The 20,318-nt window shown below is 39.5% G+C and overlaps 1 protein-coding gene and 1 non-coding gene across 2 annotated transcripts in view; one reads left to right on the top strand and one right to left on the bottom strand.

The window, feature by feature from the left end:
• The window catches only part of dab2ipb (DAB2 interacting protein b), a 238,349-nt gene extending 218,373 nt beyond the window's left edge, over nucleotides 1-19,976 (bottom strand). Inside the window, exon 1 of the mRNA XM_029252910.1 lies at nucleotides 19,837-19,976. Coding sequence (XP_029108743.1) covers nucleotides 19,837-19,918 — 82 coding nt within the window. The 5' untranslated portion in view covers nucleotides 19,919-19,976. The remainder of the gene's footprint in view (nucleotides 1-19,836) is intronic.
• LOC114910800 (U6atac minor spliceosomal RNA) lies at nucleotides 15,293-15,363 on the top strand. The gene has a single exon (XR_003797805.1). It is a non-coding gene; the product is annotated as a U6atac minor spliceosomal RNA (small nuclear RNA).
• Nucleotides 19,977-20,318: the final 342 nt, after the last annotated feature.

Genomic DNA, 20,318 nt, shown 5'->3' with positions numbered 1-20,318 from the left:
CCACAGTGATAAAATATTAACTTATTAAATTAGCTGAACTGATGTTGCACAGATGTCACAAAAAAGTTTCAAAAATCATTCCACCTAAAAACTGGCACCGAGTAAACTGTTCCCGCGACCCCACTTGGTAAGAGCAGTTTCAGTGTGTGTGTGTGTGTGTGTGTGTGTGTGTGGTAGCAATAATAATTATAATAATTATTACTACTGCAGAAAGTCACAACTTTTTTAATGCAACAGTGTAGTAGTAGTAGTAGTAGTAGTATTATTGGGGGTGCGGTGGCGCAGTGGGTGGGACCGGGTCCTGCTCTCCAGTGGGTCTGGGGTTCGAGTCCCGCTTGGGGTGCCTTGCGATGGACTGGCGTCCCGTCCTGGGTGTGTCCCCTCCTCCTTCGGCCTTACGCCCTGTGTTACCAGGTTGGCTCCGGTTCCCTGCGACCCTGTATGGGACAAGCGGTTCTGAAAATGTGCGTGTGTGTGTATACATTAAAAAAAAACATCTGAAAATTACCATGGTATATTCTAGGAAAATAAATTGTTTCCCCAATGTGCTAGAAAATAAGTACATATTTGGTTAGTGCAGAATATTTCTCGACTGTATATTTAAGAAAATAGGTTGAGCAAAATGCGTGTTTAGAGTAGGCAATTTGTACTCATGTCAGAGAAACAATGTTTTTAAAAGAAATACTTTCCTGCAATTTAAGAGGGCTTAATAGAGGCAGTGGGTAGTATAGTGGTTAGAGCTGCTGCCTCGCACTTGAAAGACCCACTTTCAAATTGAACCATCTGATACATTTGATCAAAGCTCCAAACCTGAATAACTGCAGTTAAAAAAAGCTCAGTAAGTCATCTAACATTTATTAGCCACTTTGGAGAAAAAAAACATTAGTAAAAGTAAATGTAATGTCAAATTCTCCACATTTGTACAAGTGTGGAGTAGAAGCATCACTGTCTTAAAGGGTCAGTTAAACCTTCATTAAATCCATTATAAAGTTTTACATTAAACAGTAATTTCCCAATTGTTTTACTAACTCATCAAAATTCTTCAGAATGGTTTAAATTAACTAAAAACTAATTAATCAGCAAGTAATGACAAATTCACAAACAAATATATATTTTTAGCATTCCTGTTTCATACTCAAAGGGTTGAAGGAATTATTAGACACACTACAGCTTTCACTTCAGGAAGCAATAAAACAGCAAAGGTAACGAAAGGAAAAGTTTTTTTTTTTTGGACAGCTGCCACTATAGAAATGTAAAAGTAATAATAAGTGAATTTCTATTGAAAACGAAATCCAGTGTACCTAGCTTTTCATCTCTAGATGACAATTTGTTTCAGATATTGTATTGTAACAGTGTAGCTTTACTTTGTAGATTTCAAAATGAATACAGAATAGCACTACATTAATTGGCATAAAACCTATTATTATCACAGCTGGTGTAACTGTTTTGCATCACTGCACAGCCCCTTTAAATTACATTAAATTATGGTGTAGTGTTGTTGAAAATATGCTTGAAAAATTTGTTTTTTTTTTTACCATGGGCACCTATTTTAAAGTGTGTTTTACATTAATTTGGCAGTTCATTGTAACATCTTGATATAACTAAGAAAGTACATATTTCACAGACATCTAAAAGTCTATCAGTCATTTTAAGCAGTATTTTTCATACATTTTATTTTAAATCTATGACAAAATACTTAAAACATTTTCTAATTAGAAAGCAAAAAATGAACTAGGCAATCTGAACTTTGTTAGTCTGGTAAAATGTAGACATTACAAAATAAAAAATAACCCTTTTACCACTAAAATTTACACACACACACACACACACACGCTTTTGGAACCGCTTATCCCATACGGGGTCGCGGGGAACCGGAGCCTACCCGGTAACACAGGGCGTAAGGCCGGAGGAGGAGGGGACACACCCAGGACGGGACGCCAGTCCATTGCAAGGCACCCCAAGCGGGACTCGAACCCCAGACCCAGCAGAGAGCAGGACCCGGTCCAACCCACTGCGCCACCGCGCCCCCCCCTCCAATAAAATTAACTTTTTCTTAATTATTAAAATTAGCTTGCTGAAAAATTATAATTTTACACAAAATATTCCTGTCTGAACAGGGTAAAGATTTTTGTGAATTAATCCTGTATCCTGATATGAAAAAAAAATCTGAGGAAATAAAACAGAACCAAATGAATATACTGTATGATCATTCTTTTGCAATTATCTTGCAGCACTATTAGTAACATTCCTCAATAGCCTCAATAGCCATTCGATTGAGCACAGCTATACATGCAGCTAGGTACTATATATACACACACACATATATATATATATAGTACAGCTTTAAGGTTTGCTATAATTTACCAGAAATGTTCACATATTTGATACTGCTATGTATTTTTATTACACTTAAACATTGTAAATTAAAACTGTTCATTTAATAACATCAGAGTTGCTGTAGTCCCCGGATTACGAATGAGTTCCGTGCCCTCAGTCTCTCTTTAAATCGAATTTTGACATAAGTCAGAACAGTTAGGTATGGTGGGTATCTAACGTCAGTCAGTCAAATGTTTGTCTTAGTATATAGTATATCGTGAACCTTTCTATGCATAAAAAACATTAAAGAAACACTTCCGGAACCACTAAAACAATTAAAAAAAAAAAACAATACAGTAATAAAAACAATAATAATACTACTACTACTACTACTAATAATAATAATAGAGTGTAATAACATAATAATAATAATAATGAAAATAATGATAATAATAAATGTAACTACAGCATTTATAAGAGAGATAAACATAGAAAAAGATGATAATAAATGTTGCTACTGTCACGATGAACAGAGGACACGGAGAAGACTGGACCCAAATGCAGGATCGTTTATTCCAAATCAAAGGACTAGACGTGTTTTTATGGCTGGGGACGGTCAGTCAATCGGTGAACTAAATAGATGCAAGGATCTGAACCCATGGTCGAGGGACAAGGTGTGCGGTCGTTATCAAAGAGACGTGGAACAGGACCGGGGAACAATGAGGAAAGGACTTGGAACAGCAAAGCGGGGTAGGTTTGAGAACGCAGAAGCGAGTGAGGTACCGCAACTGAGAAGTGTCTTTTATAGCCGAGTGCTCCGATTGAAGCTGCTGGTTGAGGTGTGGGGCATGGTTGTGACAACTACAGTATTTATAATTGAGAGAGACAGAGAGAGAGTATGTGTGTGTGCATGGGCGCGTGTGCAAAACATTAAAGAAACTTTAATGCTTGCTTTTCCAGTGTTCGTTGGCATTTCACCTTTTTCCGTTCGCTTGATAATTTCCCCTTTAATTTCAATCGTGACCGTTTTCCTTTACTTTGATGCATCACCATCACTTGCATCTCATTTACGATTTGGTGCCATGGTCAGGAGGGTAAAAACAAAAAAATTAAAGCCAAATACAGTAACACACGAGACACTTAACAGCAACGTGGCCCGACTGAACATAACAAAACCTATCCTACCTCAGGCTAATGTTTTAATGAGTGTCGCAAAGTAGTGCCTGTTTGTTATTATGAACCATTGCATGTAACTCAAATTTTGAATATAATAGGCTTAATGATGGAGCTTTTATTTGATTGTTACTTAAGGGTGACAAAAAATTTACCTTCGGTCAGTAAGGGGGTGGTTCATAACTATGGATCGTACCTAAGTCGGACGTTCGTAACCCGGGGATTGCCTGTATACAAATTTAAGCTTGGGGGAAACCAGTATTTCTTTTATTTGAAGACACTGGTCTTGAACTTTAATAACAGCACCATAACCATCTCTTAACTCCATCTGACTGCTGTAAAAACAATTAAACCTGTTAAAATATTTTATCGATGAATAGCATTCACATTATTTCATTACAGGGCATGACACATCTTATATGGATTCCAATAGCTGTTGAACTATCATCAACAATATTACATGTTTTCAGGATTATGGCAATGATACAGTACTTCAAGGCATTACATAATAGCATACAGGGCAGTGTTGACCACACAGGCCATTCTGTTTGGTACTATGCACTGTTTGGTACATTTTCTTTCCAAAACTAAACAGCACCTAAAACTACCTGTTGCTACCTGGGTGGTATCAAAATTATAGTGTATAGCTTGAATTATAAAACCTATAGGCACACATTCAGAGCAGCACAAGCACTGAGACGCACAGTGTACTCCTTAGAGCAAATAGAACAAGAAAAATAGACTGTAGCACAAACCTTGCAGGAGGGCTTATTTTTCAACAGGATTTAAGGAATTTTAGCCCTAACAGTGATGCAGAACCCATTTCAAAAGCTTCGGGGGGGGGGGGGGGGGGGGGGGGTTACACAAAAGATGGGATGAAAAATAAGGGAGAGAAAGAGAGAAAGGTCTCCTTCGATCTTCCTTCCTCAAAACTTGGTTTTCTTTTATTTGATTTTCAAAAATTACACAACAGCAATCAAGAGATACTGCAGCTATTACAGTCCTGTGAATAAAGGAAGATTACAAAACACCTGCAAAGTAGCCATTACAGTGCTTTTTCTACTGGTCTGGAATATCTATTTGACAGTCTCTTGATGCAGACATGACTTTGAATGAATGAGAGTACTCAATCCTACACACTAATGTGCAGGGACTATATGTGTGAAACAGAGTTAAATCTCAAGATTCAGAAGGAATATGAGAAAGACCCTGCAGTTTCTTTAAAAAGGTAACATAAAAATCTTTTCTCAGCCATTTTTAAATATATCTAATATACATGCTCAGCACCACCTCTAGCTCGATGCCATCGCATCATAATGGCTTTACTCAATAAAATCTTCATCGGAATCTCCTTCTGCTTCCTACATGTAAAAATTAGATTAGCAGTGTTCCTATACTACAATCTCACATTAGAAGCCAATGTCACGGAGGGACAAAGAGGAAGACGGAGAGAGACTGAGAGATGGAAGGAGGGCATGAGGCAGCCGGAATGAGAGAAAGCAACAGCTGACAGCTCCCAAATACTCTCTGATTAAAAGCCCCTCTCTGCAAACACGGTTATCACTAATCCATCATGAAGGCGAGAGGAAAACAAATCTTGTTGGGCTGGAATTACTGTAAACCTGCATAATTGCATGAATGATTTAAACCAAGGACAGACAAGATGAGCTGTCACATGGATGCACATTTTACATTTACATTTGTGTGCAGACTTCTGTCTTAAGAGAGTAAACCAGATTTGTTTTTTTTTGTATTACTGAATTATCTGAATTACCTTTTTTCCTTGAAATGCACCATGCGTGGCTTGTGGACATAGTTTGACATTAATATTTTGAATCAATGCATTAATCTATCCCTTCATCATTGATAACCACTTGTCCAACAAATAAAGACTGTGGTTCATGCTCTATACTGGAAGAAGAGGAGGAGGTAGACTACACAAATTTGTGCTTTCTTAGAATCCTGTACAGAGGAATTCTTGAAGGTACACAATTTGAACCTAAAAAAAACGGAAAAGCCTTTAGGCGGTAACTTATGTAATGTATACTGGTTCATGCAGACAAATTGGCTGTACTCAAAAATCACGTCTGCATTCAAGTCTCTCCTTCCATTGATGTAATAACACACATTTCTATTGCTCTCAGAGAAGTACATCACTTTGGAGAAAAGCATCTGCTCAATGCATAAATGTTTATAAAAATATGACAATTTTACCTTTTCTTTTTTTAAAAAAAAATTTCTAGTTTTTCACCTCAGAAGAATCCCAATGGTGAATGTATCTATATTTCCATCCCAAAACTCAGAGAAGATTATCTTAAATCCTTGTTTCTACTTTTCTCATCACATTACCCTCATGCAACTTAAGCAATCCTGATCATCAGTCCTTCATGGAACAGGATATTAAAAGACAAAAAGCATTTTAAAAACATTATTCATCATTACAACAATATATCTAAACAGTTACACCACTGTCATCAAATAAAACAAGAACAGGTTAAACAAATGTACTCCACCATACAATCATTCAATCCATCCATTCTCAATAACCGTTTTCCTGAGATAGCCACGGTGAACCAGACACCAGCCCATCGTAGGGTAGCCACATATGCACACAGTCACCCATTCATACAATATGGGCAAAAAGTTGCAAATTCACCTCTACAGCATTTCTTTGGAGCAGCCAGAAGAAATCCACGCAGATATAGGAAAACAAGCAAACTCCACACACAGTGGGGATCATAGCTATGTTCTCTCGCACCACCCAAACACTATACACAATGATGAAATTTTTTTTAAAGTATTTTTCATTTTTCCTTTTAAAGGTTGTTCCATGGTCTGCCACCAAGAAAAAATGTATAGTGTTCAGAAGAATTTGGGGTTTTTTTCTGTTAATTAGCTAAAACATTGTTTTTCTTCTTGCGTACACTTTCCATGTCGAAAATAACCATTCTTATTGCTGCATATGGCAAATATGCAAATTCATCCAGTAACTAGTAAATGAAATTTAAGAAACATTAAGGCAAGGCTGCAATACACAGTTTTTTACATAAACAACTGTTTTATACAAGCCCAGTAATTCTGTGCATTTTAACAACTGGTTGCTTTAGAGGAACAAATTCAAGTAAAAGACCTGGCTTAACACTACTACACCTGATCTGCAGTCCTGGCAGACTTCAAGTTAGAAACTTATACCACTAAATGATTAAATGGTACACCAGGGCTAGTCAAAGTATATAACTAAAATAACTACTTTTTAATATTTAGGTTCAATGCTTAACTATTAGGGGGGCGCGGTGGCGCAGTGGGTTGGACCAGGTCCTGCTCTCCAGTGGGTCTGGGGTTCGAGTCCTGCTTGGGGTGCCTTGCGATGGACTGGTGTCCCGTCCTGGGTGTGTTCCCTCCCCCTCTGGCCTTACGCCCTGTGTTACCGGGTAGGCTCTGGTTCCCTGCGACCCTGTATGGGACGAGTGATTCTGAAAGTGTGTGTGTGTGTGTGTGTGTGTGTGTGTGTGTGTGTGTGTGTGTGTGTGTTTACATTTTTTAAAAAAAAAAACATCCTAGTTTATGTTGTCAGCAACTTTAGTATTGTTATGAGTGTGGGGTTGATCAGTACTGATCCCTCATGACAAACCCAGAAGCTATTCAAAATCACATTTTAATACATGTGTACTTGTGGAACTGACATTATGCTCCTCTATAATGAAAATAATCAGCTTTGTCCCAATGGCTCAGTAAGCCCTGTGAGGGCTATTCCCTGAGTTAGCAGTCTGGGCGGGGAACAAAATCTATTTGTAAGCCTTTTGTCAGGCTGATGAGACAAACAAAACAAATTGGCATGGCGAAAACCGTAACGTCAGCACTTACTCGATGAACCAATACTGTGGAGTCCCACACCCAGCTGCGCTCTACAGTTCCTTGTGAAAACCATTCTAACCTAGCTAACTCAAAGAATACATGCTAAACATTTTAAAACAAAAACAAGCCATTTCTAGTTTGAGTTCAAACCAATTTATCTATACAAACCAATTTATATACCAAATTAGCAATTTATATTACAAGCAACAGAAGACTACACCTCATTTCCCAATAAAAACTTGAAAAAACAGTTTACCATCATATCTTCATACACAGCATTGTCTATCACCTAAGTGAGAGTTTCAAGAAGCCAAAAAAGACATGGCATAAGTCATATGAGACCTTGACTTAATGCAACTGCCTATCTGCACAGTTCCACAATATGTGAAGATATGTAAATCATAATGAGAACAAGACAAAATCTGACTAAATTATCAAACCAAAATATAATAAAAATTATAAAAACAACAAAAAAATATGCATTTTAAAATTGCAGTTACGATTGTGCAAAATTACTTTATGAAAGGGGGTGCGGTAGGGTGTCTGTGTACTTTACTGAAACCCTGCAGATGGTGTAAAAGTGAACACACTAAGCATTGGGCTGTGTTCCGTGCAGGTTTGTCCAAAAAAAAAAGTGCACCTGGACTAATAAACCATGGGAAGTCAGCAAGGGCACAGTGCACCTGTGCAGCATTTCAACGAAAGTGGATTCCAGTTGCCCTCTAAATCTGAGTCACAACCTCAGCATTACAGAATCATCACTATCGAACTGTTTGGGATCATTTTCCATATCATTTCCAAATGCACACTGACCTTTATCCTGTCAAGGAAACAAACACTATAAATGCCTTTGTTTTCACTGTCCGTCCTGAAACAGTCTCACACCAGTGACTAAGGAGACACTGGTGCTTAGCTAGAATGAGTGCAGAGACATGTCTTCCAGTTCTTCACACCTCATTCTCACACAGCACTGGTAATAAATTCTTGTTCATTCAAGCAGGTCTTCATTCTCAAGATGACAAGATTAATCACTACTAAACATCATTTCAAGATATTCTCGGGGATGCACCCTATACAATTTATGATTTTCTTATTCTCTGTGAAGTGCTACGAGGCAGCATGTTGGAGGGAGCACCCATACACATGCAGAATCATGTACCAACATTCATGAACAGTACTGTATATGTTATGAGTTCCGTTTGAGAGCTTTTGTTTTATCAACAGTTATTTTGACACCAAGATGCTTTGCCTCAGGGTATTTACAAGAACAGTAGGCTACTTAAAAATGCTATAAAATCTTAAGGGATGCCAAGATGGCTTGCAAAGATGCTCTTTCAAGTAACTTTTTGACCTTTCTCAGGATATTCAGTCCATGTCAGTCAACTTGACTCCCTGCTTCTTAAGTGAATCCACATGCATCTTCCTCACCTTTGTCACCACAAGGGAGACATGAATGTTTTTTGTAAAAAACCCTTATTGAGGCTACCACACGAATCAGGAGACAGCACTGCAGATTAGATATGATTATGATAAGCACGAAAAACAGCTCCTATGTGTCTCCTGCTAATCATACTGGTACATCCATCCATTACCCATAACCACATGTCCAGTGTCACATGGGTCTGCAGCCTACTTGATGCACAGGGCATGAGGCAGAATACATTATCCAATCACAGGACAAATACTTGCATACTCATTTGTTCACACATACATACACTAAGGGTAATTTACATACCCGAATTCACCTGAAACACGTCTTTGGACTGTAGGAGAAAAGTGACACGACCATGGTGAAAACATGTAAATTCCACACAGATCAGTTTGGTTTGAACCCATGTCCAAACCCACAGCCAAAGAGATTTATATATAAGCAATACCCTCTGAGCCAGCATACCACCCTGTACCGGGACTTATCAAATACCTAATTTCAACACACCAATCAAACTGCATGGCAAGTCACAACAATATTCTCCAAGACAGCCTGATGAAATTCAGCTGAACAACTCTCAAAAGCTCATATCAATTAAGTAGGTATTTGATCTTTTTGTTAAGCATTTTCAATTTTGTTTTATTAAAGCAAGACTCGAGAAGGAATGGTTGCCACCAATGTAATGCATCAGTTTCGAGGTTTTTTTGGAACACGACAAAGAATATTTTGGTACCACGTGGTTCATTGTCAGAGATTCTCCTTTCAGTCTAAAGGAATTCCTTTCATGATAATATTGTTCACCTCCTAGTTATCAGTGCAAGCAGTAAAGATTTTATAACAAGATAAGTTGTTCACTTTCATTCCATTCACTTTCAATACCTGAAGTTTTACTGAAATATTTACAAGCTACATGATACTGAGAAAGCATGACACCTTAATTAATAACAACTTGTACAGTGGAAAAACTAAGGAGAAATGAAAATCTAATGGATTTTTTTATGTTTGGTACATCGTTTTGCATTCATTGTATCACAAGAAAGACTTTCAGACAATTCAGAGCAATATCACCGAATTCACATTACAGAAGTTTGTTTTCATATTGTCCCATGAAACATACACACACACATGAATTCTAAGCAGTATGTTTTAATATTTTCATACAAACTTCATATTTTCTGCCAGCTAAAGCACTGCAAAAGCCTTAATTTTTGTCACACCTATGTTGCATAGTATTCTTCCAATGCAGAAACCTCAAGTCTCAGGTTAAGTCCACTATGCTGAGATTGAGCTGAGCGAGTGTGTAAATGCATTTATACATGCATATGTGTCTGTACACTTGTCTATATCCATCACTGAGCACATATTGCTTCTGAAAAGGCGCACATCACTGAGGAAGAACTACTGCCTACAAATCAGAATAAATGAATAGTATTCACATAATCACTGCTGCATTATGTATTACAACAGTCACCTCTGAAACCTTTTGAGATTCCCAAGCAATTGTTTGTTCGGAATGGTTGCTTGTACCCTGTATGGCTTTTTTTTTCTTTTTTTAAAAAAAAAAAAAAAAAACACAATTTTATAGTGTAAACACCTGCATGAAATGGGTGTGATTCACACTCCTGCCAGCCTGTGGCCATTTCACGCAGAGCGAAAGTCGATGAGGGAACCCATCTTTCAAAGATTTATTAAAACCACTACAGTATGCTACATCTTAACAGGAATGCATTTGAGTTATTTATACATTCAAGTTAATTTATAAAAGTTATGAAAAACATTCAAAATACTTTTTTTTTTAAAAAAAAAATCTTCTAAATATCAGTAAATGTAACCAAATACAGTGATCAGTCAAAACATTAAAATCACCTGCCTAATAGCGTGTAGGTCCCCCTCGTGCCAAAACAGCTCTGACTCTTTGAGGCATGGACTCTACAAGACCTCTATAGGTGTCCTGCGGTATCTGGCATGAAGACGTTAGCAGCAGATCCTTTACGTCCTGTAAGTTTCAAGGTGGGGCCTCCATGGATCGGACTTGTTTTTCCAGCACATCCCACAGATGCTCCTTCGGATTGAGATCTGGGGAATTTGGAAGCCAGGTAAACACCTTGAACTTTTTAACAATTTTTACAGTGTGGCAGGGCGCATTATCCTGCTGAAAGAGGTCACTGTCATCAGGGAATATCATTGCCATGAAGGAGTGTACGTGGTCTGCAACAATCTTTAGGTAGGTGGTACATGTCAAAGTAACATCCACATGAATGCCAAGACCCAAGGTTTCCCAGAAGAACACTGACCAGAGAATCATACTGCATCCACCGGCATGCCTTCTTCCCATAGTGCATCCTGCTGCCATCTCTTCCCGAGGTAAATGACACACACGCACCCGGCTGTCCACATGGTCTAAGAGAAAACGTGATTCATCAAAACGAGGCCACCTCCTTCCATTGCTCCATGGGCCAGTTCTGATGCTCACGTGCCCATTGTAAGCACTTTTGGTGGTGAACAGGAGTCAGTATGGGCACTCTGACCGGTCTGCGGATACACAGCCCCATATGCTGCGCTTTGTGTTCTAACACCTTTTTATCATGGCCAGCATTAAGGTTTTCAGTTATTTGTGCTACAGTAGCTCTTCTGTGGCATCGGATCAGACAGGCTAGCCTTTACTCCCCACGCGCATCAATTAGCCTTGGGCAGCCATGAACCTGTCACCGGCTCACCGGCTGTCCTTCCCTGGACCACTTTTGGTAGGTACTAACCACTGCATACCGGGAACACCCTATAAGACCTGCCGTTTTGGAGATAAGCTGACCCAGTCATCTAGCCATCACAATTTGGCCCTTGTCAAAGTTGCTCAGATCCTAATTCTTGCCCATTTTTCCTGCTTCCAACACATTAAATTCAGGAACTGACTGTTCCTTGCTGCCTAATATGTCTCATCTCTTGACAGGTGCCATTGTAATGAGGTAATCAATGTTATTCACTTTACCTGTCAGTGGTTTTAATGTTGTGGCTGATGCAAATGCAAACCTTATGTACATACATAAGGCCAAGCCTTTCTCCACAGATAATGAAGGCAGCAATCTCAGGATTACACTGGAATTCACCAGGTGAATGTAATGTGTTCTGTCTAAAAGAATTACATTGTTGCCAGGTAGTAAAACTGATGCCTCTCACCTCCTCCCCTGCATATTTAAATTGTGTAGTAGACATATGTTGCTAGTTAGCAGCACTGCTAGGATGTATACTTTTTAATTAGTTAATTAGGTTTTTAATTATAGATGCTCCTTGACTTACGATGGTTTGACTCACGATTTTTTGACTTTACGATGGTGAGCTGGTGATAGACATTCAGTAGATGAGGAGAAACTCAAGATAATTGCACAGAATGAAGGCCGCAAGACTGTAATGGTCATCGCACATATGCTACGCTATGATGCTTGGTAGGTTAGGTGTATTAAATGCAGTCTCGACTTATGATATTTTCAATTTACGATGGGTTTCACAGAACACAACCCCATCGTAAGTCGGTGATCACCTGTAGTTTCTTTGTGTGTCCATGGACCCATAACATAGTTTTCTGAACTACAGTGCGTCATTAGTCTGCCTGAACTAGACTCAAAGTTCATAATCTTAGAGCAGTAAAATTTATCAATGTGTGACAAACATTCTCTTTTTTACTTGAGTGTTTCTCTGCAGTGGAGTTTGGTTCATAATGATACACGCACTGAACTTGAAACATATCTTTCCTACTTCATAACATTCAAAATGTTGAAAGCATGCTTTTTAAATGGGATTTTCCCATTATATATGTACTTATACTTAAATATTAATTGGACTAATTGGACAAAAGCCTCTGCTAAATAACTAATAACATATAGATATGAGCACATTTATCCATCAATAGTTGTTTGAACCTAACATTTATTCATTTAGCCAGGTCCTTTGTTCAAGGATATATACATGTAAGGTTTTCATATACTAAGAAGGTTACAATGATTTACCAGTTTACCCACAGAAGGGTTTTGTAGCACACTGGGTTCAGACGAGGGGGGAAGAAGGACGTATGAACACATTCATTACGAACATTTATTGGAATATCGGCACACAAGGGAAATGGTGCTCTCAGTCCAAGGACCCCTTTTCCTCAAGAACTTACACCTCAAGCCAGCCTGCTTAGCACCCCTCAGGCTTTTTCATTTTCCCACTGGCAAACAAACAGTCACCCCCTTATATTCCGCATAAATCCCCACAACGGTTAAACACAATTCTATTCTACCCATAATTCAATGATTTACAATAAACACATTTTCCTGCCCAAACTCACGGTAGCAGAGGTTGCTACTTTTTTTTTTTTTTGATGGGGCGCAATGCAACGTCCCCGCTACCTGCCCCAGAAATGTCCCACTATCTGGCGCTGTCTCAAACGTGTCTCCGGTCACGAGTGCAGGTCCCGGATGCTCAGTGCTGGTTGCTGGGGCAGGGAGAGTTGAAACAGCCCACCATGGTGGCGTGCCCGGGGTCCAAGGCAGCCATCCTCATCCCTTGTCCACCCGGCCTTGGTCCCAGCACAGCTGTTTCACACACGTAGCCAAGCCTGGTGGCACCAACATGGTTTTCATCGACTGCCTTTTGCTCCCCGCAGCTGACAGACTTTCGCAGGACCTGAGAAAGCTAGTCGGGGATTCAGGCAGGCTCGGTGCTTTCTTCATGAAAGGGGTGAAATCTTCAAATGCGAGCGAATTCGTGTTTGAGGTTTCACTCACCTCGGCTATGAATCCCTGCCTGTCCATAGATGAGGTACGCTGTTCCACGCCTTCAGCATGTCGTCCGACCTCTTCAGGAAAGCGCTGCTCTCCATGGGTGCAGGGGGACTTTCCCCAAACACCCACATTCGGTGGCGGTTCGCTGCCTCCTATAGCTGCTTCTACCCCGGATGCAGGGAGACCCCACTCAACCTGCTTGCCCGTCTTCAGCGGTACCTCGCAGCTCTTCTCCACCATTTTTGCCAAAGCGTGCACTTTCACGGGGTCCCCCTGGACACCTGTGCTCTGCAACAGCTCCTCTGCCTTGACTCCCGCCACAGGCTCTTCTTTCGCTGGTCGCACTTCTGTCATCCTGCTGACTTCTTTCTTCATTCCCCCTTCTCTGTCTTCGGTGTTCCATAGCTCCTGAATCCAGCTTCTCATCGTCCTGCCCCATCCCACTTCTAACACCAACATAGCGCGTTGGGTTCAGATGGGGCGAAGAAGGATGCGCAGACAGCGTTCATTATAAACATTTATTAGAATGCTGGCACATAAGGGAAATAATGCTCTTGGGTCAAGGACCCCTCTTCCTCAAGGACCTGCACCTCAAGCCAGCCTGCTTAGTGCCCCTCTGGCTTTTTCTCTTTCCCACTGGTATACACAGTCACCCCTTTATATTCCCTGTAAATTCCCACAATTGTTAAACACAATTCCATTTTACGCATAATTCAACTATTTGGCTAGCAATAAACACATTCTCCTGCCCAAACTCATGGTAACGCAGGTCGTTACAGCATGTTTTACCGAAGCGATCAGCAAATATGTAAGATCCTTGTTCATGGCTACTATAGCAAGTTTGGTGATTCAATCCTCTTCTATCAATCACTACGCTACCTGCTGACAAAACACATTGACCCATATATTCACAACCCAGGCTCACACAGAAACTCCCAGAAATTCAATTTAAATGGTCATACCCTTAAGAACACATTAAAGGGGTTCAGTGGCATATCAGTAATGGCAAGTTTATATGAGGCTAATTCATTCCAGATAACCTCTACTGAACTGCAGAACGGAAAGAAAAAATTGGGCTGTGGTTGACATTATCACTCAATATCTACACAGTCATGCATACTAATATGGGTGAATCTGAAACTGACCTCCTCTATAAAGGTGGGCTATAAATCTGTAAGGGGAGGCAGATATTTCAGTAGCAAAACAGAGTATCCAGTATTTACCTGAAGTAAATTTCTGAAGACTTCAGACAAACAGAATAAATGAATATCAACTGCAAAATCAAAGTGGAAATTCTGGGTATTCTCAGATTTGACACCAATATGTTGGAATAATCTCAGAACTGTAGAATCGACATTCAAGAAGGGTCTCAAAATGCTTCTCCTTCAGACCCACCTCTCTATTGATCAACTAATAGTTCCCTAAATTTGCATCACACCATCTGTCACAATTACTTCTGTATTTTCTGTTTGAGTCAATTCTATATGCAACTAGTTGTGTAATAACTGCAGGCAAAAACAGTAGTACTGGACAAACAGACTGCACTTTTACAATTGCTGTACCTGCCTCTAAAGCTCTTTGCCTGCTGAGAAATTCCTCTTTTCTTTACTCCAAGTTATATGTTGCTTTAGAGACAAGCGTCCACTATATCAAGAAATGTGAACAGCCAACACAAATCTGTATTGAGAACAACTTTGTGCATTTTTATACCAACATTTCATTTTTGGTCTACACATTTCATTCTTTGTCAACATTTCATGTGTTGTCTAAATGGAGAGAATGCTAGCACTGCCCTTGACAAGGATAAAGTGGCCATCATTACAAATTTTTGGCAGCAGGCAGTGTAGTGTTACTGCCATCACCTTGCAATCAAAGAACTCAGGTTTGAATCTGTGCTGCAGTACCCTTGAGCAAGGTACTTTCCCCAAATTGCTGCATTTAATGTAACTCAGCTGGGTAAGCAGCTTCATGCATAAATTTAATGCTGTAAGTCACTTTGGAGAACAAAAACAAAATTTTATTTATTCAGATGCTTTCATGGTTAAAGGCAAAATATAGAATATAGATTCAGCAAAGAAAGACCCAGAATAACCCAGTAATACTGCAGTATTAGAACAGGAATGAGCAACCTGTACAATATGTGCCACTATGCAATGCAACATGAAAGAAATGCCTTGGTGACATCCCAAGCAGAAAATTAGTTATGTATAAAGGAGCTCAGTGCCGTGTGGTTCAGATATACTTTATCACAGGTGCAGTCTCCGGAGGCTCACATTCATTAAAATGTACCCTGTACAAGCATTTTCATTGCTCACATTCATTCCTCTGAGCTTGTTATTTGTCTGCTGGGAATTCCTAAGCAATAGTATCTGAAATAACATGTTTTCCCACCGTTTTTAAAGGCAGTTTGTTTCTACTCAGTAGTACGAGACCAGAAATGGTGAATATTTATGTCTACTCATTGAGAACTCTCCCCCCCCCCAAGATTTTCACCCCAATTCTAAAGCCTTCTGGCAAAGAAGAACGCATACAAGAAATCCTTCATCCACTCCACAGGAAACACTTCAAACAGAATGTGCCTTTCGATTAAGCTCAAGTTGACCTTACTTTCAAAATAAGAAACAAAGGCTTTGCTACGTTCACAATTTATTTTCAACATACGCTTCATTCTCCATTCCGTCTCAATGTTAAAACTTTTACTTATTTGCATTCACTGTGCACGGGCTATGCCAAAACACCACTTTCCACTTTATATAACTCAGATGGACAACAAAGTTTTGAATTTGGACTTTCCACTTCAACGTCGGCTGTACACAACACCCCCACACCTTTGATGACAAGGTGTGCTCCGCTGCAGCACATTCCCCACTAAGCTGATTACTTTCTTTACACACTAAAGGTCACGCCGCTCCACGCAAGAGAGCGTGTGCCCACTTGCGTGACTTGAGTGACTCGAGTGACTCGTCCCCTGCTGTTGGCCGCTAGAAGTGGTTTGTGCAAGGGTCAGCAGAGACACCCAGACTGCGCTGCACTCTTCTCCCAGCAAACACAATTCCGATTAAGTTGCACTGCTGCAGAACTCACCGTCACTGGACCTCGTAGCTTGGACCACAAAACCACAGTCGCACCCTATTTTCGACAAAATGATAAAGCAACGCTGCACCCATTATTCCACAAGTCACACTTCGCTGAAAGGAATCACAGGATGAGTGCAAATAAAAAACCGAATTGTAAGGGAAAGTAAATTATTATGATTACCCAAGTGAAGCTTGCCACAGCTTAAAAATTAAAACAAAATCACATCAGCCTCACAACTTATCTCCATCCCAATGGAAAATACAGAAGACTCCTTTCATCATCAAGATTAAGAAAACATTCTAGAAATTTCATTGCAGACATCTACATGGAAAAAAAAGCTTTTAAAAGCTCAGAGTAAACTCTGCATCTGTTATTATTGTTCTTGCATTCATCGCAAAAGTGTGGATAGCAGTGTCTGTATAATCCTCTTAAAGCTGTCATTTCTCTATCCCCCACTTAAATGAGCAACCTAAGCAGTAGTTAAGAAGGGGTATATACAACTCTCACACAATGGAGTGCTAACTGAATGGTTATGACACCATGTTAATACTTTTAACAAAGGTATAGAGAATTCCACACTTAAAATTATGATATTTAGAGTGCAACTTGAAACACATTAAACAAAGCTGCATTTTACTAATACTAGTCAAAAGAAGACCCTGGTTTCACTTGAACTGTCCTATTGCCATTCCCAGGTTTCCCCAAAACTAAATAAAATTTCACTCAACTGGTGCATGCTTATACGATGAAACTGTCTGTGTAGAGTTTGCATGTTGTCCCCATGTTTGTCTGGGTCTCTTCTGGTCCAAAGACATGTTTCAAAAGGATTGGTGAGTCTAAACTGCATGTGTGTAAGTGAGTAAATATGTGTGATTGCTCTACAGCAGAATAGCATCCCACCCAGGGTATACTCTACCTTGCACCATATGCTTCTGGACCACCACTAAAATAACTTAGAAAAGCAGTTTCTCATAATGAATGAACGGACAATAACCAGTTAGCAAACACATGTTGTTTTATCAGATACAGATTACTTTCCTATGGGCCACCTGTCCAAGACCTACAACTACTGGACAGCACTAGTTTCAGATTAACTACATACATATGATAGATACAGAATTTCCCTCTATGGACTGTGTAAAATAAGAACATATAAACAAAACAGAAATGGAGAGACCGTATCAATTACTGTATGTATAAATCCTTACCGTTCTACATCTCAGGACTAATTTAAATCCCCCTTTGACACAGAGGTAAGAACAATTCTTTTTTTTTTTTTTTTTTTTTTAATTTCATTACCTTTTACGTTCTCATTTATAAGTAGAAAAATTTACTTTATAGTTGCAATTTTTTTCTCCTTGGCCTCCCCATGGCTGCTGCTACTGTGGATGGTGTCAGGACTGACCTGCAGAGTACTCATTCTGTATCTAAAGGGTAACAGAAGGCTATTCAGAGAAATTTCTTTCAAATGCCCAGGATATATAGTACCTATATAATATATTACAAGTTGATAAAGTAAAATTGCTATAACTGTGTATGGACTGGCTTGAGGAAGATGAAGGCTATATCTCACAAGTGAATAAATGAATAATAAGAAAATTAAAGAAGAGTCTTTCGCACAGCTGCTTGACTCAATTTTCATACGAGGGCTCTGTATGTGGAACTGCACTGAATGTCACGGGACAGATCAGTCTGGATGTAGCAGACCGCATAAGTAACAACCCAGACCAATAACCAATAAGTGGTATTAATAACCTTGCATGGGATACATGCACAACCAGATATTGGGGGTCTAAATAACAGGGGATGACAGTGCATTATTTTCTTAAAGTACTTTACTGAATTTGTGGTTTCCTTTCCTATACTGTAGAAGTATATACACAGTTAGATGTATTCCTGGTTCCAATGCAAACACTAAAATGTTAGGTAATTCATACAATAATAGTTTACTTGTTAGAATGAGACTCAGTCGAATAATAAATCACTCTGACCGTATAAATGACATAGTGCCACAGCTGGTAGTCACAGCTCATGGGCTGTAGGTACAGATTTGGGTTCAAATCTGGCCGAGGTGGTACAGGCAATGCATGTTCTTCCTGTGTTTGAACGAATCTCCTCTCACAAATTAAAGACAAGTGTCTCAGCTGGGTTAGTGACTCAAAGCTGACACTAACCTGTCCTGGGTATGTGTGATTGTTGTGCAATGAACATGTGTCTCATCCAGAGTATATGCTGGCAATTTATAATACCCTGGTGATAGCACTGTAATCCCTCAAACATGCTTTCAGGAAAGACTCCAGACCACCGCAACTCTACATTGGACAAGTGGATATTGATGATGGACGAGGTTCTACTATCGTGTGGTTTAAATAGTTTTTACTTATTATTATTCATATTCAAAGGTAAAATTGGGCAGTGAATATTAACATATATAGCACTGTCCTCTACATTTATAAAATTTACTGGCTTCTCACTTTACAAATCACAACTGGGACCAGAAGTCTTCCTAACTCAATTTGTAATCCCAAAGTAACTTTTAGTACTAAAATACAACCAGTAAAAGTGACACAATTCATATGTCCCTCCATTTATTTATGGTAGGATAGGTAGTACCATTGTGCATTGATTGAGTCAAAGTCAACTCACATTAGAAAAATTTTTTTTTTTTAAACTTTTTTTGTAAGTTTCAGATTCCTCTTAAAATATTCCCTAGTGACTAGTGTTGATATTTTGAATCCAGTGCCTATCGACATCTCGGGGGGGTAAAACTATCTCATAGCGGGACGTCCGACATGTCACATGTTCGCAAACAAGGAGCGACGTAAGTAACTAACGGCGAAACGACGTATAGCGGAGAACAACAGTAGCCTACATCACTCAGCGCTCGCTGTAAAGCATACAAAGCCACTGGGGAAAAGCTCGGATCTCATTATTTATACTTATACAAAGAAAAGTGTGTATTTTTACGCTCAGTAAGTTTTTATGAACTAACAACATCATGATGATGATGATCGTGCCCTGCTCTTCACTCCTCCCATCAATAGCGCTTAGTCACTCTTCTTCTTCCTACAGTTGTTCAAATGACAAACCTGGCTCTGACTACTCATTTTGACAGAAACGAAAAACAAAAACAAAAACAAAAAAAAAAAAAGTGAAGAGACCCGAGCCAGGAAATTAGACAAGAGCTCGTTTCCCAACAAGTTGTGTAAATAAGCGGGTACTTACCTGACACCCTTAACCATCCCTGGTGGTGACCGGGGGACAGAAAAAACGAGGGCTTGTCCTCGAAGTCTTCGCTCGGTTCCATGAGCAGTAATCGGCAGTTAAGAGGCAATCAAGAAGCAATTAAGAGCCAATTACGCGATATTATTGTATTCCCAAAGAAATGACGGCGAGGTACGTCTCCATAACCGCTCTGCTCCGGTGAAAAGGGTCACATCGCACTTTCTGCACCGCCCACACGAAATGCACGCTGGCGCAGCATGCCAGCCTGGCTGACAGTTTGCAGTTTGCTTTCTTTCCTTAAGTAGAAAAAAAACGGCAAAAAATAGCCACTAAACGACAGTAGAGAAATTACACCTCAACATAAATTAATAAACATAATTACAACGGCGTGCCTTAGGACAAGTGGCACAAATTCTTCTGAACCCGTAGTGGTACCAGAAATAAATACACACCACTTTAAGACCTAGCTTACGGTCGAATCT

The sequence above is a fragment of the Scleropages formosus genome, chromosome 6, assembly GCF_900964775.1.
Source record: "Scleropages formosus chromosome 6, fSclFor1.1, whole genome shotgun sequence".
Taxonomy (NCBI): domain Eukaryota; kingdom Metazoa; phylum Chordata; class Actinopteri; order Osteoglossiformes; family Osteoglossidae; genus Scleropages; species Scleropages formosus.
Note: the sequence above shows the minus strand (reverse complement) of the source record. Positions and strands in the feature narration are given on the sequence as shown.